Below are 24,661 nucleotides of genomic sequence, written 5' to 3'. Positions count from 1 at the left end.
CTAGAAGTAAGAGCTTTCTTATAAAAATAGACTGCAAGCTCCATGAGGGAAGGATTCCTGTTTTATTTCATTCATTGCTGTTGCATTCAGGGTAGTCATACAGCAGTTATCTGGCAGAATAAATGAAATGCACTCTTTGCTATAAATGCTTATCTTTTCTGATTTAGTAATATAAATATAGGACTTTATGTATAGTAATAAATTTCTATATGTATAGTAATAAATTTCTCTCTATATATGAGGAAATAGAATTATGATTTGAATTATCACTATTCAAATAACTAAAAGTTGGGGTTGCTTGATTATTCAGCCAAAACCATCAAATTCTTGCCAGTTATTAACACTCTTTTATAGCAGCCTGAGGGCTGAGGTAGCACATTTGGTTGAACCTCAACAACCTTTGTTAAGAATCACATCACGGTAATGAAATACTATTATTGTATTCCCACCAGTGCGGCTAAAATTAAAAAGACTGTTGACAGATGTCAGAATAGGTTTGCCTCTTGTGAGGGATGTCTTAACTGGGAAGAGGGAATTTTCTTAGAAGAGGGAAATGTTCTGTATGGAGTTGATATTGTCACACAGGGGAATACAGTTGATCCTTGAACAACATGGGCTTGAACTTTGTGGGTTGACTTACATGTAGATTTCTTTTCAATAAGTTATGTGTATAAAGGCCCACTGAGTTGTTACCTTTAAAATTGTTTATTTTACTACATAAAATTAAAACCAAAAAATCTCACATAAAATCACTGACATGTGGGAGATGTCATAGTCTTGAAGAATGAACAAATAGAGTAGGCAGGGAGAAGAGAGGAGACCATTTAGGGCACTTACCCTCCATGTTCTCATCTGCTAAATGGGTAGAATAAAGACTGTAGATAAACAGAAAACAAGTTCAACTGGAATTGGCTCACAGGTGAGTCATCTAAACAAAAAACAGTTGAAATTGTCCCTCTTCTGTCCTGAAGACTCAAGCACTTGCTCTCCTCCATCCTTGAAGACCAGTTAACTGAAAAGTTTTCATAAGTAGGCAGATGGTACAATGCCCATTTATTAAGTTATGGTGAGAATTACAGTTCTCATGTTGTTAAACTAGAATACCTGTGACTTCATAATCAGCACGTTCTCACCTAGTGACTAAGCAGCGGGGAAAGATGAAGAGATCATTTTATTAATTCACCATGGGGGCCATCAAGGCTAGGATAGGACTCCAAAGATGCAGGGAGCATCTCCTTTAGTCTGGTCTCTGTGGGCAATAGAGAGTTGTGTGGTGGACATGGCATTAGGGCAAGAGGAGCTGAACAGCTCCAAAGTGTGTTGGCTTCAGGGTGAGGGACCTTTATGCCTCCTTCACCATAGGAATGTCCTTAACAGTTGAGCTAGAAATACTTGAGGTCCACCCTCTAAGATGCCTCACACCAGTATCTAATGGTTGTCACTGTGTGTCTCAGTTATTTATTGTTGCATAACAAGTCACTTCATTTAGCTTTACTGGCAATTTCATATGTCAGGAATTCAGGCAGGAAGTGTTTAGCCAAATAATTTGTCTCTGATCCACATGGCATTATCTGGGACAGGGCTGGGGCAGGCTGGGGCAGGAGGATTCATTTTCAAGTTGGCTCCACTCACATGTCTTCCTCACCCTCCTCTCTCCATGATACCATCTCAAATTATGTATATATTCATATATATTCTATCCATGCATGCTCAGGCACTTCAGTTGTGTCTGACTGCAATCCTATGGACTGTAGCCTGCCAGGCTCCTCTATTCATTGCATTTTCCAGGCAAGAATACTGGAGTCGGTTGCCATGTCCTCCTCCAAGGGATCTTCCTGACCCAGGGATAGAACCTGCATCTCTTATGTCTCCTGCACTGTCACATGGGTTCTTTACCACTAGATATGGGAAGCCCCATATGTTGTATATACATAATATATTCATATATATTGTATTATATATATTCAATATCTCCATCTATTTGAAGATATTGAATAGGAAATGCCTGTTGGAAATTTATGGGTGTAATTTGGGCTGGAGATACAAATTTGGGAATTATTACCATATTGCTATTGGTAGATCATGTGATGGATGGTCAGAAGTCTGGATGAGTTCACTTAGGGAATGTAAATGAAAAAGTTCAAGACTGAGTCTTGGGGCTCTTCAAATGTTGGAGAGATAAATTAGATTTAATGAAAGAGACTGGAAATGAGCAGTCAGTGAGGTAGGAAGAGAATCAGGATTGTGGTACCTCAAAATCAAATGGAGAAAAAATTGTTTTTGCGACTTCCCTGAGAGTCCAGTGGTTAAGATTCTGTGCTTACATTGCTGGGGGTGTGGGTCTGATCCCTGGTTGGGGGACTAAGATCCCACATGCTGTGAGAAATGGCAAAAAAAAAAAAACAAAAAAAAAAACAACTCTAAAGAATGAAGCTAAGACTGTCAAATGCTTTATATAAATTAAGTGAGGTGACCATTGGATTGATCACTGGATTTAGCAATGAGATAATTGGTGACCTTGATTAGAGTAGTTCTGGTGAAGTGTGGGATGTCATGGGTAAAAACACAATTGGAGTAGGTTCAAAAGAGAAAGGGCCCAAATGTCTATCAGTGGGAGAATGGATAAATCATATGTGATTTTACCTGTACAATGGATTACTCTTTAGCCATAAAAGGAGTGAAGTACTGAAATGTACTACATCTTTTTTTAAAAATTGAAGTACAGATGATTTACAGTGTTTCAGGTATATAGCAAAGTGATTCAGTTATACATCCATATATATATATTCTTTTCCAGATTCTTTTTTATAATAATTACAAGGTATTGAATATAGTTCCCTGTGCTTATAGTAGGTCCTTAGTGTTATCTACCTAGTAATTTATATACTGTGCATCTGTTAATCCCAAATTGCTAATTCATCCTTCCCTGTCTTTCCTCTTTGATAACCATTGGTTTGTTTTTCCGTATGTGTGCTGCTGAAACAAACACAATAATAGCTGTTAGTTTGTTTTCTGTGTCTGTGAGCATATTTCTGTTTTGTAATTAAGTTCATTCATGTTATTTTTTAAGATTCTACATATAAATGATATATTTGTCTTTCTTTGATTTCACTTCACTTAATGTCTAGGGTCTACCACATCTTCTTAAACCAGTCATCTGTTTTGGGCATTTGGATTTTTTCCATGTCATGGCTATTGTAAATAGAGCTGCTATGAACATTGGGGTGCATGTGTTTTTTTGAATTTAGAGTTTTTACCTTTTTTTGGATATATGCTCAGGAGTGGTATTGCTGGATTATATGGTAGCTCTAGTTTTAGTTTTTTAAGGAGCCTCCATACTGTTTTCCACAGTGCTGGTACCAATTACATCCCACCAACAGTGTAGGAAGTTTCCCTTTTCTCTGTACCCTGTCCAGCATGTGTTATTTGTAGACTTTCTGATGGTAGCCATTCTGACCGGTGTGAGGTGATACCTCATTGTGGTTTTGATTTGTGTTTCTCTAATAATTAGCGATGCTGAGCATTTTTTCATCTGCCTGATGATCATCTGTGTGTTGTCTTTTTTGAAGAAATATCTATTTAGGTCTTCTGTCCATGTTTTGATTTGGTTGCTTGTTTTCTGGTATTTAGTTGTTTGAGCTGTTTGTATAAGCTGTATTTGTGTCCGATATAATGAGATATTAACTCTCATTATAGTTTTAATTTGGATACTTATTACGTGTCTATTAGTCGCTCAGTTGTGTCCGATTCTTTGAGACCCCATACACTGTAGCCTGCCAGGCTCCTCTGTTCATGGAATTCTCTAGGCAAGAATACTGGAGAGGGTTGCTATTCCCTTCGCAGGTGATCTTCCCGACCCAGGGATTGAACCCAGGTCTCCTGCATTTCAGGCAGATTCTTTACCGTCTGAGCCACCAGGGAAACAATACTATGAATCAGGCTAAATACCTTTTTATATATTTCAATATACTTATATATATATTTTGTAATCTGATGACATAGTTCGATTATTTAAAAAACTGAGTTTTGTTTACTGATTCAAGGAGATTTTATATGTAAATGAAATTAGTTCTATATGAGTTTGGGCTTTCAGGTGCTTCAGTGGTAAAGAATCCACATGTCAATGCAGGAGATGCAGGTTTGATTCCTGGATTGGGAAGAATCTTCTGGAGGAGAAAGTTACAACCCGCTCCAATATTCTTGCCTGGAGAATCCCATGGACAGAGGAGCCTGGTGGGCTACAGTGCATGAGGTCGCAGGTTCAGACATGGCTGAGCACAGCGGCCTGTGCAGAAGTCAGGTTGTGACCTTCAGGCCTCATTTGCCCCACCAACCAGCTCCAGCCTGCTCTCTGGCAAGCTCCCCCGTGCTCCTGATACAGTTCTGGCCCCTCCCCACCAATGCCCTCTTCAAAGAGGCCTGTCTCAGCCATGCAGGAGTGGGGAGGGATGCTTAATTACCTTACTGTCCATTCTTATTCGGCCTAGAGGCAGTGGCTCTTTTTTTTTTTTTTTCCTGGGGTTTTTATTGCCCTGCTACTTTTAAGTCCTTTTTTACTCTTTGAGTATTTTGTGACCACCAGGCTCCTCTGTCCATGGGATTTACCAGGCAAGAATACTGGAGTAGGTTGCCATTACCTTTTCCAGGGGATCTTCCTGACCCAGGGATCAAACCCTGGTCTCCTGCATTGGCGGCAGATTCTTTACCATCTGAAATACAAGGGAAGCCATTTACTTCCTACTAGTTAACAGACAATTCACCCTATTACATTTTCCCTGCTCAAATAACTGGTTTGACTTCTACTTCCTGATTGGACCCTGACTGATGTATACTTAAGGACAGTACATCTTCTAAGGTTTCCAAGTATTCTAGAGTGGCTCATGAATGCTGTTAATTGTGGAATAAACAGAAGTAAAAACAAACAACCCCCTCCCCAATATGGATCTCACATTCTTGTGGAGGTGGTATCATAAGACTAAGTAAGATCTGTAGTATATAGACTCTTAAACATCTCAAAGCAGGTGTATTTCTCATTTACCCCAAGATAGTGCCTGGTTCATACAGGTGCTCAACAAACATCAGGTGAAGCAGGATTATGTTGTTGACATCCAGTAACCTTGGTAGGCTTGTTAGCAGTAAGATAAATCCACATGGGGTTGACCAGAACAGTCAAGCCTCTGCTGGAGTCTTTTACATTCAGCTGCAAACACATCTCTTCCCTTTGCTCTTTGTTCCAGGAAGGCAGTTAAACAAGACTTTTCATCACTCCACCATTTCTAATGGGTATGTGGGTGGCAGGTAGCAGAGAAGAGACAACCTTGAGATCCCAGGGAACCAAAGAAAATTTATGGGCAAAAAACCCCTCTAAATTGGCAAAATTTAAATCTAAATTGGCACAATTGGCAAGGAGATCAAGTCAGTCAATCCTAAAGAAAATCAGTCCTAATATTCATTGGAAGGACTGATGCATTAGTTGAAACTCCAACACTTTGGCCACCTGATGGGAAAAGCGGACTTACTGGAGAACATCCTGATTCTGGGAAAGATTGAAGGGAGAAGGGGATGACAGAGGATGAGATAGTTGGATGGCATCACTGACTCAGTGAATATGAATTTGAGCAAACTCCAGGAGACAGTGGACAGGGAAGCCTGGCTTACTGCAGTCCATGGGGTTGCAGAGTCGGACACTACTGAGCGACTGAACAACAAATCGGCATAGCTTTACTTTCTCTACCAAAGTGTTCTCACTTAATTCTCACAATAATCCAAGAGCTAGGTTTTATAATCTTCACCTTATTGATGAGGAAGTTGAGGGTCATCTGAAAGGTGATTTACCCTACAATTAATTAAACATCAACTAAAATATGCATCCAGGACTGAAGATGAAGTTTCTTGGTTAGTCTCTCTCTCAGATGGTGGCAGTGAAATGATTTAGACACAATTCCTATGGAGGGGAGTATTTGATGTACTCATTCTGGAAGATTCTAATCTTCATGGCATAAGACCACCCACAGATCTCATCTAGTCATAGTCTTAAGTGCCTCTGAGGGTGGTCGAGGGGGGTTTCATTTTAAAAATTAGAGCATATTTGGAATTTAGGCTGGCTTGCTTATAAAATTAAGATAAATTTCTTTATAGTTCTCAAAAAATACAGATTACTTGTATTAAGAGCAAATCTCACTAGTATATCAATTACTATGATTTAAAAAGAATTATGTAGGTATGGAATAAACAAATTATGTTTTGGAAGTTGTTCAACAGACAAAATACACCTAGAGAACATAAAAATTCTTTATTTAACCTAATCCAGCCAGTGTTGAGATAGTCTATGTTAAAAACAAGACATTTAAAAAAATTACAGCACAGTTAGCAAGGCAGTGACTAATTAAGTCACTCAGTTTAATTTTATATTCTTCACAGTCATTTGATAATCATGTAATGATGAACAATAATTTCTGCCACGTTTGAGATAAGTTAATTTCTGCAAATAAGAGAATCCTACTAGTTGTCACTGAATTTATAAAAGAGGTTTAAAACATTAACATTTATAGAAATAACACAGTAAAGCAATGTGAAAATAAATTGGAAAACACAAATATACCCACCCATCCCCCAAGTCTAGAGCATTCCTTTAATCTGTCCCCTGGTGTTTCTCTTACTAACTCATTCCCTCTTCTTAGAGTTCAGCAATTGAGACACTACTACTCTGTAGGGGCTATTTTGAGCTTAGTTAAGGTGCCTCTGTTCCTTTAATTTCTCAGTTAATCCTAGAAACAGTCTTCTGAAACAAAGTATTACTCATATTTCAGAGATGAGGAAAACCATGGCTAAGAGGTAAGTTGCTTGGTCAAAGTCATATCTATAATTATTAAAAGCACAATTAGGATTTCAACCCAGGTCCACCCGACTTTAGTTAGCCCATGATTTTGTTGCTGTAGTGGTGTGGGCCACTTTCTGAAGAGGCTGGTACATGCTACTTCTTGAGCTCTTTAGATTTCTAAATGTTCCATCCCGGGGGCTGAGGCTCCTCTGGTCCCCAGGCACTTGCGATTCCCTCCAGAGACCTAGAAACTCCTTCTCCCTGCCCCCAAAGGATTAGAGCTGCTCCTCTGGCCTCACAAGCCCTGACGCCAAACAAACCCAAGCAGTTACTCCCCCATTTTGGGCATAAAGTATTAAATGGAGAACTATGTGCTTGTATAACTTTAGTAAAGGCTGCCAGAAGCTGTTTTATATAACAAGATTATGCAGGAAATATCATCTTTTCATATCAAAAATTAAAGAAAAGCCAGTATATTTGATAATTATAGCTATATAATCTATTTTTATATATAATCCTAGATTTTTGTATTTCCCCTTCAGAACTGTAGCAGGGTTCTTAATAAGGCTGTCAGTCAATATTTCCTTCCTAAGTAAATACAACTTTGAGTGTTCAATAGTCATTCACATAAATTTCATGTTATTACTCAAGACATTCATACTATAGAAAGGTACCAGTCTTAAATTACTAAATTAGCATACATCATTGCAGTCTAACAAAGCTCAATCTATATTTGCACAATCCTAAAGAAAAGTGGCCACTTAATTGGTAGGGGGGAACATTCATATTGTCATGCATTAGATACTGTGAACTAGAAAATAAATAGGGTTTTTGGAAATATCTTTAAAAAATTTAATATTAATTCCTGAAAATAACTCCAAGACCATTCAGTTCGCTGAACATTAAAAGGGCCACTACTGAACAGCTTAAAATAAATAACTGCTTTTGAAAAATGAATATAAAACTACTTATACAGTGATTATTAAGGTGCTAGCCTTGATATGATAAGCAATTTAAATTTAAAAGCATTAGTCAGTTTTTTTCCTCATAATAATCTCACAAAAACAATGACCTTAATATTTGCTCAAGACTTCTTGTTTTCATAATTATTCCTCACTGATTGGTATAAAAACAAAGAGCTCAAGGCCTCACCTTGGTTTACTCACTGCTGGTTTTCTGTCTGTTGAAATTAGACTGTAAACTACATAAAAGGAGGAACCAAATCTGTTGTGTTCACCACTGTATCCCACACAGCACTTTGCATAGTGCCTGGGCAAGCAGGAGGTGATCAACAAATACCTGAATAACTGAATTGATGAGAGAGAAGAGTAAAATAACTATTGATTTTCTGCAAATCGTTCTCTGTGCTCAAACTACTATAAACTGTCAGTTCTATTTTCTAGAAATATGAATTTAAAAAACTTTCTCCAGTGATGGAAGGACTTGATATCTGTGTCTCTGTGTTAGTTTGTCTGTCTGTCTGTCTCTCTCTCACACACACACACACACATTGAGATGTCAACATTATATAAATAAAATTTAATAGTGAAAAAGTGATCTGGAAGCCCTGTGAATTTTTACCCTACACATTTTGGAGGACATCACATGGGTTAAGAAAAACACAACAAAATTGCATTTGTTCAGATAATCATTTGAATGTTTACATACATTTTTGGTTTGTTAATTATTTATAACTAATTTACATTTCCTCATATTAACATATACTTCTGTTTAGCTTATAATCAAATTATGCCAGTGAGAAAAATCCTCACAGTACCTTCATTGAGTTGCTAATTCTAAGAAAACACTGAACATGAACATGTACAAAAGAGGCATTTGAATAAAACAGCATGTGTATTTTTAAATATTTGCAGTTTGATCTTTACATTTCTGTCTTGAGGAAAATATGAACAAAACTCAGGTTCACCATGCTAAGATAATGGTTCAGATGACCGCCATGAAAGAAGTACATAAAAAAAAATGAAAACAAATCACATCCTTAGGTTCCGTGATTACTGAGAGGGTTTCCCCTGCCCTAAGTGCTTTATTATATTTCTTAAAAATATGAGAGCAGCAGCTTATTACAATTCTCCACTACTGTGCATCAATGACGGAATCAGAACAACACAACAGATTCATAAGAATGAGAGGACTGCAGAACAACGAGAAGTCACAGTTTTATGCTTCTTCTTGCTCTGGATAATTTAGAATTTTGCGGTGTGCCTGACGTAAATATTGCTGCTGTTTGAAGTAAACCTTGAACGCTCCTTTAATGGCAACAAAAGCAATTCCACCCTAAAATAAAAAGAAAAATTAGCTTTTTACAATGCAGATTTATAGAAAATAAAAATCATTTTATTTATATCACAAAAGACATTGTCATTGTTGCTAATTCAGATGGCTGCAAATGAAACAGTACTCTTTTTTTTTTTTTTTTAATCAGAGAGTGAGACAGAGACAGACACTGCAGGTAATATGTCAGTGAAAAAGTGAGTGTCAGCTGCTCAGATATGTTCCACTCTTTGTGACCCCGTGGACCTCTGTCCATGGAATTCTCTAGACAAGAACACTGGAGTGGGTTGCCATTTTCTTCTCCAGGGGATCTTCCTGACCCAGGGATAGAACCCATGTCTCCTGCATTGACGAGATTCTAAAGGCAGATTCTTAACCATCTGAACCACCGGGAAGCTCAACAGGTCAGAGATACCTCTATCATCTCTGAGTAATCTTCCTTCTACTTAGTTCTAATGCTCAGGCATTATATGCAGGCTACCTCCAGAGAGGAGAAGTGGAATAATAATAATGACATCGAAAAACATAAAGGTTTATTTATTACCCTGTGCTAACATTTCAAATGAATGATCTCATTTAACCCTCATAATTCTGAGGTAGCTACCATGACTATTTCCATTCTGCAAGCACAGAGAAGTCAAGCAATTTTATTTAGGTTTCTCAGCAAGGTAACGTCTCTGATAGGATTTGAACTGGGCAGTATGACCCTAGAGCAGAAGCGCTTCACCACTGTTTTTTGGGAGTGATGATTTCATGCCTAATTGAGGAGAGAAATCACCCACAGCATAGTTCCAGAAGACCAGAGCTACTATAGTGGATCCTCCTCTTTTTGTTGCTTTTGGATAACAGTGGGAATCAAACAGAGGCTTAAGGCACAGGAACAACAGTATAAATATTTATATAGTCCCATTTTTTTTTAAACAAATATATAGTTCATTCTCTTTGTATAGTCACTTGAAAAAAGTAGTATTAAAGCCATCTTACCAAGATTGTCCTTTGTAAATTAGAGTTAACACTACTGAACATTAGTTTACCAACTATTGTCGCAATAGTAGGAAAAACAAGGGCTCCACACAAAATTCGGGTGGCAGAGACATGATCTGCTAAAGGATTAGCTTCAGCTGGAATTCGAGGAACAGGACAACCAATCCCTAGAGAAAAAGATGGAGGGTATTAGTGCTAATAAATCTAAAGCTAAAATATCTCTGCATGGTAGGATTCATCCACAAGATTAATTTGGTATGTTCATTACCACCATAATTTAGGGCCTTACCTGGGAATATACTGTTCAAAATTTGTAGTTTATTTGAGTATTTGCGCCAGAGTCTAAGCACATAGTCCTCCCAGCGAATCATCTTGCCTAATATCAGCATGACAGGAATAGTAGGAAGTCCAATTAAAAGGAATAAAGGATCAGCTCTCTCCATAACATCCAGACCTTCTTTATGACCTACAACCTGTGAAACAGACAGCATTTGCTTCAATCATTGCCTTGTCTATGAAGGGGTGCATGCTTGAGTGCATGCTTGAATCGCGCTACTGCTTGAGTAGTTCTAAACTACTAAATTTAGAAACAAAAAGTTTAAAAAATAAGCCAAAGCTGTTTCATATTAAATTGGCATAAAAGCTTAAAAACCCACATTGATTACATTTCAATGGAGCGAAGGGGATTTCTGCTTCTTGCTTATGTTCCTCTTATTTAATTTGGTTAGCTTGGGTTATAATTTTAGGTTCTCATGTATCTTCCCAAGAGCATTTGTTTTCCTGCTCTTCCTACCAGGAGGTAAGCACAGCCAGCCAAGGGGTGGGACCGATCTTCAGTAGATGGCCTGAAACCTCATTTCTCTTTGGCTTTCTCCCTGTTCAGTGGGAGTGAGTGTAATTTCTCTGGCTGGCCAAATGCTGGCTCTACAGACCAAACTCAAAAATGCAATTCCAAGGTCTAGATTTGAGGGAATGCAACAGAAGGTCCAGTTTTGGCTATAGGTTCCAGGCAGTTTTTCTAATCCAGGAACCCAAAGGTGCCTTTCTATGGGGTTGTAAAGCTTAAACAATCCTTTTCCTCTTATCTGGGTCTTGGGGTTATTTCTCAATTGTTTAAGATCTGAGAAGGCAAAAAGGACATGATTAATTTTCATCTGTGAATCTCCACACCTCCCCTCCTGGTAGAATTCTTTTTACTTGCTCATCAATCTTGGTTTTACATGTCTCTCAACATGGCCATTCTGTTGGTGAGTGTCTTACTTTTAACTAGAATATGTCTCTGGAGTCTCTTTCACAGGTCTCAAATGACCTTTCTTTAGCCAAAAGTCTCAACTGCTCACAAATTAAATATATTTCTCTAAGGGATTATTCTTGGCAGTTATGACAGGGGAGACTATTTCAGAACTTCAGGGTCTGAGGCCATCCGGATATCATAGGTTATATGAGGATAGTATTATGAAGGATTCAATATAGTTTTTCTGTATACACTTGAGGATTACACCATGAAGAAAGAACTGTTGATACAGATAATCTGTATCTTTATCTGTCTATATCTCTGAGAAGGATGAGGGAAAAGGAAGGAAACGCAAGGAGAGGAGGGAAGAAAGAAGGTAGGGAAGACTAAAAGCCCTACAGACAACATTTACTTGGGAAAACAAACTCATGAAAAAGTAAATGGGATCTTTTTTTTTTTTTTAAATAAGATGTCCTTTATGTCAGCTATTATAGCAGATTATTTTTTTTAAGGTGGACTTCAAGATGTGAAATAAGGAAGCTGACAGTGATCAGGGCAAATTAAAATTCTAGCCAACAGACTTGATTCAGGTAGAAATAGTTTATGAAACTAAGGGAGTGTATCAAAGTGGACATTATTAAAGCTTCAACTAAGGATACAGCCCAGATTTTTGTACATGACTGATTTATCTAACCAAGATGTAACATTGAAGAGTACGGACCAGCCTCTTCCATATGGTCAAAACCCATGGTGTCAATATCTAATATTCTTCTGTGTCTCCAGGTACAGCTGCCCTAAAGTGAATTAGTCTGGTTCATAATATTTCATAAACACATATCCCACACATTGAGGGCAAAAGTGGATTAGCCCAGACTATCCTTACCTATAATGCTTGCTCCACGACACCATTTTTTATATCATTATTTTCAACATTATGATCACTTTATAACTAAATGTGACTTAAATACTTCTGGGGTGTTAGCAAATAAATTCAGAAAACTGAAAAATTCTTTGTTGGGTTATGTCTTCTTTTTAGTATTTAGGTTTTAAAAATATAAAGCAGAGTGTGTATTCAGGTATGGACTATATATAGTAAAGGAAAATTTATTACTCATGGGTATCATTAAAATCTTCTAAACAGGTGCCTAAGGATGGGGAAATAAAAAAGAAAATAGGGCAAATAGTGAGCAAAAGTCCATTTTCCCATGTGTGCTCAAGAGGCATGCTTTGTGCATTAAGTTGAGGCTGACCATTACATGCATATTCACATGCATTCATTCAACTGAATATTGATTATGTGCCAGACATAGAACTTGGTGCTGGGAAATAAAAGGTGAAGTAAAGAGACATCTTTTGGAGGTGACAGACAATCAGATCAAACAAGTGTACAAATATAAATGTTAAGGAACTAGGATAGTATAACATCTGCAGTGTCATACTACCTGCTACCACAGGTCAGAGTCAAGGGTAATAAATGAAAGCTGAATTCAGCAAAGGGGCTGATTTAACTTTGGTCAAAAGGAAACCAGCAAACCTTGTGTAGAATCATGTACATTCTGGTTTTATGCCCTAAGATGGAAAAAGAGATTATTTTTAAGCCTTAAATTTTGAGGTTAGATTTAGGAATGATAGAATGCTTTTGCTAAGAATTTCTTATCCATATATAAAATCAAACCTATGGAATTGTAGGTTTAGAGAAACTGTAGGCTAGTCTCCACAGTTAGCTAGGCCTGAAGTTCATCAAAGCTGAAAAGCTAAGAGTTTTAATTAAGGTCTGATCCTTTAAAGCACCTCCTATAGAACCCTACTTTTAAACAGTAGGATGGAACAGTGATGAACTAAAAGGTCTTCTTAGCATTAAGGATAATTACACATAACATAATTAAGAACAGTCAATCCTGTGGTGGTTCTACACTAGAGGCAGATTGGTTGGATTGACAAAGAGAATGTAGTTAAAGAAAACAATCAAGAGGCTCCCTTAGCCATCCAGGTATGATGGGGGTGGGGTGGGGGGATGAGAGTAAGTCAGGCGTTAAAGACAGTGGAAAGAAAGGCATAGATGTTAAGACATATCAAAATGGAAATTGCTTGGACTTGGTCAGTGGACTGAATATAGGGTTATGAAACAGAAAGAGTTAAAAATAAAGGTAATCCTAAGAATGTAGGCTATTTATTGAGTAGATGGGACAATAACTGTAGGAATCAAAGAAACAGAGAAATTATAACAGGGAATAAATTCAGGCTTCAAACTGAGGAAAAGACAAGTTTGATTTCAATAACACTGAGTGTGAAGTCACAAGAAGTCATTTAAGGAGAAAGGCCATGCTGCTGTTATAGGATTGATTTTTATGAAAATATTAAGATGAAAGACATAATCTGAACACAAAACTCATGGTTAAGACAGGTAGAAATCTTTAAGGAAAAGGTATAAAGAGAAGAGTCAAGGGCTTGGGACTAAATAAATCTTGAAATTTAAGTCTCTAATTTCTATCAACAATGATGTAGCACTGTTTTGTAATAGCAAAAAACTATAAGTAACTAAGTGACTGATCAATAAGAGACTGTTGAATGGTTGAAATTCTATATAAACAATGCTATACAGATTTCTCTATACTTTGTGAAAAGGTCTGTAAAATTCACTGTTTTTGGAAAAAGAGGGATTCAGCTCTAATGTTTCCTTTTGGGGGGGAAAGAACAGTGTGTGTGGGAGAACATATTTTTTCTTACATATGCACAAATAAAGTCTGGAAGAAGGTTTGGGTTAGGCAGTGGCTACCTGGGGAGAGGGGAACCTGGGCAAGTGAAGGATGGGAGTAAGAAGACTTTCCCCTAGAGAGCTTTTTATATATTTTCTTATTTTTAAGCCATGACAAAGTTATTACTTGATCAACGTAATAATTTTTAAAACTCCTAACAAAAATCTATTTTTTAATAGATCTTCATGTCAAAAGTAACAGCATCTGATAGAATAAAAGTGAACCTGCATCACTGTCACAGCTCCGTAAGTCACAGCCGTCCAATAGATGGAGCCAACCATTATTCCTGCTGCAGCAAATGGACAGGCTTTTGAGATCAGTCTATCTGCAAGATCCAAGACGTAAACAACTGGACCTATAATATAAAGAAAACAAAGTTTCAACATAAGACTTTTTTTTAAAGATTTTTAAAAAAGATCAGTTCAGTATCCACAGATACAAAATATTTTTATGAACTCACTGATGCTTTAGAAATAACTTTTATTATAACAGTTATAAATGTAATGGTAACCTATATTTAATAGATTTAGAATTTCTCAGTCATTTGCATGAATAGCTAAGTTTCACTTCCTAAACCCTAGGAAATTGCCTCTTCAAATTTTTATCTTTAATAATAAACCTAAGATTAACGCCTCAAACACAGCTGCTTTTTATAAAGGAAACTAGTTCTCTTGTTTCTCTTAATGACACTGAAGACTATAGAATGACATAGCATTTCAACCTGCTCTCCATAAACAGTTCCTGGCGACAGTTAGATTCTATATAGCACTTGGTAAGAGTGTCACTTTTTTGACTTCACTTACTACTTCCTTGATAGTGTGTGAAGGTAACCAAGGCCATTTTCCTGTAGTTACACAAGTCTATCTTACTTTGATATCCAATTTAGTTGAATGTTATTCTCTAACAAACAATTTTTAATGATCATGCCAGTTTTTGTGGCATTCTAACAGCTGAATGTGCCAATTATACCTCTATTATTATGTATTTACGAAGTGAACTTTGGTTACTACCTCCTCTGGTAGTTATCTGGAATAACTACCTGAAGGAAGTCTAATAACTGCCATTAAGCCCGATATAATTTAGCTCTAGAATCTCCTAGAATAGCAGAAAAGCCTCAGAACAGATTTAGAGCAAGGCCTAATGAGCTGAATATATAAGTTTAACTAAGGGATCATAAAAGTCTTCACTTAGTAATCATCATATTTGTTGAATGCTCTCTATGTACAATGTACTTAGGACATTTCCTCAGAAATGTTTAAGAGCTGTATCTACCCCTGAGAGCTTGCAATCTATAGGAGGATGCTGTACACAAAGCCAATATATTTTTCAGTATACAAAGAAATTCACATAGCAATATGATGATAAAATCACTACAAGAACAAGTATCCATCTACAGAGCTCTAATTCATAGTTCCTGATTTCTGGAGCCAGTAATATCACTAATCACTGTGAGAGAGACCATATTGTGAAGAAGAAAGGGCACTAGGAGAGATGTCAAAGGGACCTATGATTTAAATTCAGCACATAAACTTACTATTGTCAAAGTCTAACTTACATAACATTTAAAATCATGACAAGTTATCTTTTGGGACCAAAGAGAAAAGGTAAGCCTAGTGCAGTGCATACTGACTCTACATTCTACACGACAGCAGGCATTGTGTGATACATTACATGTATCATTAATCAATCTCATAATGTAGGGTGTAACCCTTAAAACACAAATTTGCTGGGTTAAGTTTGTAACCCCCTCAGAAGGCACAATAAAAAAAAAATTTTAGTGAGTCTTCAAAGATCCCTGAAATGCTAGTACCAAAAGTTAAAGCCAATGGGTATACATAAAACCTCAAAACCAGCTTTCAAATTCTCTACTGTTTATTCTTTAGTCAGAAAATTGAAGCCACAAGAGAACTACAGACTCTTTACAGCACATTTCCACCTATCAACATCACAACTATCCTATCTGAAGTCAGTCCCTTCACTCTTCAACTCAAAGACATGGCTCCAGCAATTCACTCCTCCCCGCCTACAGCATTTCTCCCCTATCCTTTATTGGATTATTGTCATCAAACATGTCATTATTTCTTTTACTTAAAAAACAAACACACACCTCTTTTCTTGATCCTTTCTTCCCACTGCTCCATTTATTTGCTCCCTTTACAACAAAGTTACTCCAAAGACTTCAGTTTCCATTTTCTCTCCTTCAATCCTCTCTTGAACTCACTCCATCAAAACTGATCCTCAAGATCACTAAAACAAGCTACAGACAGCTAAATCCAGTGGTCTAATCTCAGCCTTCCTCTTATTTGGCCTACCACCAACATCCAACAGATGTCCCCTTTTCCCCAATATATGGTTCTTCATGGCATCTCCAGGACTTCACCATCTCTTGGTTTTCTTTCTATCTCACCAGTCACTGACTTTTCAGTCTCCTTTCCTGGTTCCTCTTTTTCTTGACCTCAGTGAGGCCCATCCTGTCAACTTCTACTTCATCATACTCCATATTTGATTACTCAGCTATATTTTTTCTCTTTCCCAAAGCATCACCTAACATACTCTAATTTCCTTATTGTTTCTACCTACTAGAATAGGGGTTGAGAAACTATGGCCCATGGGCTGAATCCACCTTGCTGTTTTTGTAAATGTTTTATAGCAACATGGTGACATGCAAAGGCTACAATACAGCTAGTTGACTCTTAAAACAACATGAGTTTGAACTGCATGGATCCATTGATACTAGGATTTTTTTCAACAGCAAATACTATAGTTCTATATAACGCTCTATTGGTTGACTCCGTGGATTCGGAGGGATGTGGAGGAGCTGTGGATGGAGGACTATAAGTTATATGTGGACTTTCGACCACACAGAGGGTTGGCAGCCCCTCCCCCTCCCTACACTGTTCAAGGGTCAGTTGTATTTACTGTTTTTTTAACAGAAAAAGTGTTCTGGCTCCTGAACTAGAACAGAAGATCCAAAGTGAAAAGTAACCTTTTTATTTTGCTTATTGATGAATCCCAAATTCCTATGATTCTCAAAAATTTGCTTAACTTTCTACTGAGGTACTTATTTTAAACTATGATACGAAAATCCCTAGGTCTTCCTTTTTCATTATTTTGTATGAAGTCCAAGTTATGAGATTATTTTCTACACAGTCAGAATCAGAATCTATTAGAAGAGAAGGTATTTTACCTGCTTCCAACTGACCTCTTCCCATCCCCTATCTTTTCAAAAAGGGTGCTTGGAAAGATCTACTGATGGAGCAAAGTAATAGGTCATTTAGATGAAAACATAGTTCCTAAAAAGTAATCCATCACTACCAATTTTATCTGCTATGAACACGGACAATATAGAGATGTCTGAATTCTTTCCTTTAAATATCTCAGAAGGTTTCAACACAATAAGCTCAATTTTCAATTTTCTTCTGAATCACTGGATATGAATTCTTTCTGTACAAACTGAACAAACAAACAAATCCTCATTACTTCCTTCTGGAAATTTTTTACTCATCCCTTGTGTCATATGCAACAGATGTGCTCGATTAAATGAAGACACTAGCTGCATTTTATAATTCCTATTTCCAGTTTTTCTGACAAAACTCTGTCTAGGCTTTTGTCTTTTAAGTTTTTTTGCCTAAACCTCTCAAGTCTCTTCCAGACAGACTAGTCCAAGATTAGTTTAGTATTTTAAAGGAGAATAAACGCCTAGTGGTAAACATTACCATAGAAATATAAACTGCCAGGTATGTCTTTCTGACAGCTAAAGATTATCTAGGAATATCTTACTTGATGAATAAGAATAATCACCAAAATCCTCTGGATGTAGTCCCTCAATAATACTTTTCTTACTAGGAAGCTTATCATGTGACTTATCTCATGACTTGAGGTCATAAAAGGAAAAGTGTAACAGTCACTAGATTCTTCTCATTGTTAATATTACAGTGCAAACAGTTGCAGGAAATGAGGAAAGCCAAGACTCTTGCTCTTGAAAACCTCAATTCTAATGGAGAGGAAGAAGTATGACTGAATGTAAATCACAAGTTAAATATTTAAGAGCATAAAAAAGTTTTAGTATTTTAAGAAGGCATTAATGAATTTTTAACACTCAGTTGGCTTCATCACTTATGTTTCCAACAGCACTGTATTACACAATGAATGGCAATTGGAGAAGCTATGTATAAATACAAGTTTTGAAAATTCAACAATTTAATTGTTGAATAAAAGGTCGCCAGGGAAACATGGAATTAAAAGAAAATCTATTGTGAATTCTTTTGTACAATAAAGCTATAAAGCTCCTGTAAAGAAAATAACTATACCTAATATTTTGGGTAAGTTCAGATTTTCACATTTCAGATTTGAGTGACATGAATGAGCTCTATTGGGAAAACTTCTAAGTCCATGTCTATTGAAAAGAAATAATCAGTTTTATCTGTCAGACACTGCAGAAGTAGATATATCGTAATTGTTGTGTTGTGATTTAAATTCAAGTCTATGTATGCATGGTATTAAAATTTATGAATTAATGACTGAAGGACAGATAATACTTAGTGTTCAAAATCTCCTGGCACTCTTTACAGTCACACCCAGAATTCCCAGGCCCTTTCTTGGGGAAGAAAGGTATCCACAAAAACACCTCTGACCAATTCTTGAAAAATAATTTCTAAATGCTGCCAGAGTGCTAAAGTTCCTAACACAAAACATAATTTAATGCTTCACAAGGTAAACTTTTATAAGCTCCCGAGAAGGTAACAGCTTCCATGAACTCCAAGGTTTCTATTAAGTAGCCAAATTTATAAGAGAGATTGCAGAGAATTAGCTTTGATCTAGATTCAACTCAAATGCCAACCTGCTAAGCCAAAATATCAACCCCACTTTCAGGTTCAGAACTGTCCAGAATTGCAGATTTTGGAGGCCATCAAGAGTCTTAACAATATAGTTCTAAACTTCTTTCCTTGCACACTATTTCTGGAATGTACTGCCCCTACTTTGATTAAATCTGCATGAAAATCCAACTTCCCAATGAAAACTAACCTAACCTGATAGAGCGGACTAATTGCTCTACCCCACCCTGTTCATGTTTCATGAAGCTTCCTTTACACACTATCCCACAAAATGCACTTACCCCTTTGCTTGTGCATAATGTTAGTACTTTATGTTCTTGTTCAATGTTTGTTCAGTTGTCTCAGTAGCCTTTATGTCTGTCCATGTCAGCATCATCTTAGACTGAAAACTCCCAGGGGGCAGGGGCCATGTCTGTTTAACTCGTTTTGTACAGTGCCTAGGATAGAACCATGTACAGATAGGTGCTTAAAAAATGCTCTTTACTGATGACTGGTACCACTCTCAGGGACTCTCTAAGCTACAGCTATCTTTAGCACATGGTACCTGGCAGTATATCAGGGCACTTTGGCCTGTTCTACAGGGCATTAGAATGTAATGGCATAGGAATTAGCTGCAGCACTCTGTGGCAAGTATTTCACTCTATCCATTGTTAACAAACAACTTAATATCACAACCACCAATTCAACTAAGAGTTAAAAATACGTGGGAATTTTGATGGGATAGTAAAGAGCTTTAACTCTTTCTCTAGTGTTCATCTCTGTTTCCAACACTAACACGCCGGAGGCTAGGTCTAAGAGCCTCAGACAAGCTTATGTAAGTTTCATCTTTAACTGCTCTGCTTGTAGGGTTAGATGTTACTATTTTTTTTAACGTAAAAACAAACATCCTGCAAACTCAGGCTTTAAGTTACTTTGCCTAATAACAAGAAGCTAGTCATTAGGTAAACAGAAGGATATGTTTTGGACAATTATTTATTGAAGCAAACCAATAATAATTGACCCCAAATCCCTCAAAATAAGCAACACTGAATAAAAGATTCAGAGTCAAAGGAGATGAGTACCATGTCTGTGTGTGTGTGTGTGTGTATACATATGTGTGTGTGAATATATATAGGGTATGACCAAGAAAAGTAACTAAAGACCATCAAAGTAGTTCAGAGTACATAATTTGTGCCAAGGGAAGGCTTAAATTTTTCCTCATTAGAATAGAATAGCCCATAGAATATATGAAGGCTATAAAGTCAACTACTAAGTACTTATTAAGCACCTATTGTACACATACAATTTTACTATGCATTAAAATGTAAACAAAATTTAATATACTAGCCTCTGCCTCCAAGGAGCTACAGTCTAGTTAGGGACAAACAATAAATACACATTAAACAACTGGAAAATTTTATAAAAAACTGACCAATTTAAGGCAGTATCATACAAACGATACAGATACATGTTAACAAAATTTTAAGATTATAGAGAGGGTAAGGATACAAAGAGTTTTAATATTATTGTATGTATTTACTAATCAACAGAAGTGAATCTTGACCTTGAAGTCTTTGATCTTAAAAGTCTATGCTAAAAGACCTTTTAACTAGAGATAAAAGATTTTATTCAAAGGGTTTATATATTTTTTAAAAAGCTAGTAGGCTATTAAGAGTTAATTGATAGAAAGTTGGACAGATCTTTGAAAACATGACACAATAGGTAGGAAGTTCCTGGTGAGAGACATGCTAAAATGAATATGATGTTTTAGGAAAACTAAGAACATTTAAAGTCAAAATAAGCCAGAATAGAATCCACAAGATGTTGTATCCAAAGTAAGTATGAAAAATGAGAGAAAGCATCAATCTAAAGCAGCTTAATATAAAAGAGAGTTGAGTTAAAAATGATAAAGAAATATTAAACCTTATTAGAGAAAAAATGTTTTGTCTGCTTTTAGGAGAAACCATGCCTGAAGGATTATTCTTTGAATTTCAAACTTAAAAGGTGAAAAAGTTAAGTCATGATAAAAGGACCACTACCAATTATCATTAATACATAAAAACAGATGACAATATTAATTATGCACACACTACATATATACCAAGGAATGGTTATTTTTTCTTTTTGTTATATATTTTCTTCTTCTTCAAACATATCTATATTTAAAAAATTTTCCATGATGGGAATATAGTTTTATTAATTAGAAAAACTACTTTCTAGAGAATAACAAAAGGTTATCATAAAATTCAGGTAACCATACCCCAAGGAAAGTCAACCTGACATTACTGTTTCATTTTCTTTTCCCCTTTATATGAGAAACTCACAGTAGGCTCCTTAGGAGGCAAAATAACAAGGTGGGTGAGGATTCAGTAGGGTCTACTGTGTGAATTTTGACAAAATGCTATCTCTGGACCTAAATTTCTACATATGTAATGATAAAATAACATCTACTTGAGTTTTTGTGAAAAATTAATGCATATAAAACTCAATACAGGATATAATGTTACACTGTAATAATGTCAAGCATTAGTTCTTTCAAAAATGGCATACAAAGTATAACAGAACTCTGGAATAGAGGTATAATCCAAGACAGATGTTTGGGGAAAAATTTATGGAATAAGGTTCTGGAATAAAAACAGACTGTTTCAGGAAAATCTTAGGTAAGAAATAAAGGATAGATCTTTTTTGCCTAAAGGTCTAGGACAAGGAGGAAGAGGGAAATTCATGGAGCCAAGAAATCTGGCAATGGAGAGAGAGAAGACACTAGACTATAATTAGTAATTACGTCAAAAAATTTTAAGATTCTGTAATTGTGTTTTGGACCCATAATTCAGCTACCTGTATTTACACATGGTGTACACCCAAAAAGGTTTACCCTGTTGGAAGATACTTATTAAAACAAATTTATATTTAAATTTTAGGGAACAAGACTAAAAGTGATCCAGCAATAAATATAAGAAATCCTTACTTTGAAGGTATACCAGTCATCTGCTTCATAAGAGGGTATATGAATGAGGGCCAAAGAAGATGTAATGAGATAGCTAACTACAAACTTTAACACCAGAAGGTACTCAAAGACTGAATCATTATGGAATAGGATTTTGGTTTTTAAATTCTGTTATTTTGATCATCCATAGGAGTTTAGATATAAAGCAAAGTAAAAATAAACACTTCTCTAATGGCCAAGTGTAAATATTACTAGAAACTATTTCTATGAAGAAAGTACTTGAATTATTAAGTCTAAACTGGTTTTCAAGTAATGAAATAAGACAACAGTATATTTTATGAGAGCAATCAGGTGCAAATGGCTGGATTTATTAATAGGGGGCTGTGTGGTTAGAGGAAACAGTACAGACTATTCTTAGAGAGTAACTGATAGCTTAGAAAACATTAAAAATGTAAAATTCTCATTAAATTGAAGCCATGAAAAACTTCTTTAAATTTGGGGAAAATGTATTTAATGTATATTCAGTACCCTGCTTCATAATGTATATTTAGTACCCTGCTTCTATTCAAAAAAGAATAACCAGCATTCTTTTCTGCTTTCCAATGTTTTAGCCACTTCATTCATAATGAAATGTAAATTAAAACTGTTAAATAAAAACCTTTCTTATCTAATAGATTATACTGACAAACTAAAACGTTAGCCAATCTATTGGCAAAGCTATAGGGGAACAGCTAGACTCATCCATTGCTGGTACATGTAAAATGTTACAGTACTTATGGCGGGGAATTTGGTAATAGCCAGCAAAAGTATATGTGCAATTCACACTTTGACTTAGCAATCCTTTCTCAGTTCATCTTTAATAAGTATTCTAAGCTAACAAACACACAAAAAAGGAGAAGTACAATATCATTCTTCTGTACCATCTAATGAAATAACAGATCTAGAATTAGTGAGTGAAAAAATAATTAGTCAATGCTAAAACCAGTAGGTGGAAGCTGACAGGGAACACGACTGGATGGATCAGATGGTAACACCTGTGTCCACTGATCAGTCTTATCATAAAAAAAAAAAAAAAAAAAGACAACTACACATTTTTTCCAGCTTTGCTGAGATATTACTGAAACAACATATACAAGTTGAAGGTTTAGAATGCAATAGTTTGATAATATATATTGAGAAATGATTACCACAGTAAGGTTAGTTAAAACCTCAATCCTCTTGCATAATTAACATTTTTGTGGTGGTAACACTTATGATCTACTCTCTTAACCTTCATTTATATAATACAGGGTTAATTATGTCACCATACCATACATTGATCCTTAGAACCGATTCAGCTTTTAAATGGAAGTTTGTACCCCTTGACCATATCCCCCATTATTTCCCAACCACCAGTCCCAACGATTCTACTATTTGAATCTGGGTATTTTAGAGTCCACATATAAGTGAGAACATATAGTATTTTCTTTCTCTGACTTATTTTGCTTAACACAATGACCTTAAGATCCAGCCATGTTGTTGCAAAAGCAGCATTTCCTCTTTTTTTTTTTTAAATGGCTGAATAGTCTACTGTATATACACACATGTTTTCTTCATCATCTGTCGATGGACCTTTAGGCTGCTTCCGTATCTTGGCTATTGTGAAGAATGCTGCAGTGAACGTGGCGGTGTAGATTATCTCTTCCAGACAGTGATTTCATTCCTTCAGATACCTACTCAGAAGTGGGATTGCTGGATCACATGATAGTTAAAAGAATTTATTTTTTTAGTAATCTCCATAGTTTTCCATAGTGACTGTACCACTTTATATTCCCACAAAAAGTGCACACACTATCCTATTCTCCACAACCTTGTTAACATTTGTTGTCTTTTTGTTAATAGTCATTCTCACAGGCATAAAGCAACATCTCACTGTGGTTTTGATTTTCATTTCCCTGATGATTAGTGATGCTGAGTATCTTTCATGCATCAGTTGACCATTTGTATGTCTTACACGGAAAATTTTCAAGATCTTCATCCATTTTTAAATCAGATTGTGTGTGGGTTTTGTTTTTGGATGTTGAGTTGTATGGGGGCTTCCTTGATGGCTTAGAGGGTAAAGAATCTGACTGTAATGTAAGAGATGCGGGTTTGATCCCTGGGTCGGGAATATCCCCTGGAGGAGGAAGTTGCAATTCAATCCAGTATTCTTGCCTGAAAAACCCTATGGACAGAGGAACCTGGTGGATTACAGTCCAAAGGGTTGCAAAGAGTCAGACATGACTAACCATGCACACATACATACACTGAGTTCTATGAATTTCTTATGTATTTTGGATAGTAATCCCCTATCAGATAGATGCTTTAGGATGATTTACAAATATTTTCTCATCACATTCCATGGTTTATCTTTTTATTGTGCTGTTTCTTTTTGCTGTGGAGAAATTTGTTAGTTTGATATAGTCCAATTTATTTTTGTTTCTGTTGCTTATGAAGAAAAAAATCCCCAAAATAATTATAATGGATATAATTATAATGGATGTCCAATTATTCAAAAAAATAATTGCCAAGACCAATGTCAAGGAAACTTTCTGATGTTTTATTCTCAAACTTTCACACTTTCTGGTCTTAAATTTAAATCTCTAGGGACTTCCCTGGTGGTCTAGAGGTTAAAAATCAATCCATCTTCCAATGCAAGGGACATGGGTTTGATCCCTGGTTGGGGAACTAAGATCCTATATGCCATGGAGCAAATAAGCCCACATGCTGCAGTGAAGAGCCAGTGAAGACAAAAAAAAAAAAGAAATTGAATCTCTATTTTGAGTTACCATGTTG

The 24,661-nt window shown here is 36.2% G+C and overlaps 1 protein-coding gene across 1 annotated transcript in view; it reads right to left on the bottom strand.

Annotated features, from left to right (window-relative positions):
• Positions 1-6,273: 6,273 nt before the first annotated feature.
• MARCHF5 (membrane associated ring-CH-type finger 5) overlaps positions 6,274-24,661 on the bottom strand; it is a 51,903-nt gene continuing 33,515 nt past the window's right edge. Inside the window, exons 3-6 of the mRNA XM_065922915.1 lie at positions 14,311-14,441; positions 10,386-10,569; positions 10,097-10,263; positions 6,274-9,115 (exon numbers count right to left, since the gene is read on the bottom strand). Coding sequence (XP_065778987.1) covers positions 8,999-9,115; positions 10,097-10,263; positions 10,386-10,569; positions 14,311-14,441 — 599 coding nt within the window. The 3' untranslated portion in view covers positions 6,274-8,998. The remainder of the gene's footprint in view (positions 9,116-10,096; positions 10,264-10,385; positions 10,570-14,310; positions 14,442-24,661) is intronic.

Source organism: Muntiacus reevesi, chromosome 2 (assembly GCF_963930625.1).
Source record: "Muntiacus reevesi chromosome 2, mMunRee1.1, whole genome shotgun sequence".
NCBI classification, from domain to species: domain Eukaryota; kingdom Metazoa; phylum Chordata; class Mammalia; order Artiodactyla; family Cervidae; genus Muntiacus; species Muntiacus reevesi.
Note: the sequence above shows the minus strand (reverse complement) of the source record. Positions and strands in the feature narration are given on the sequence as shown.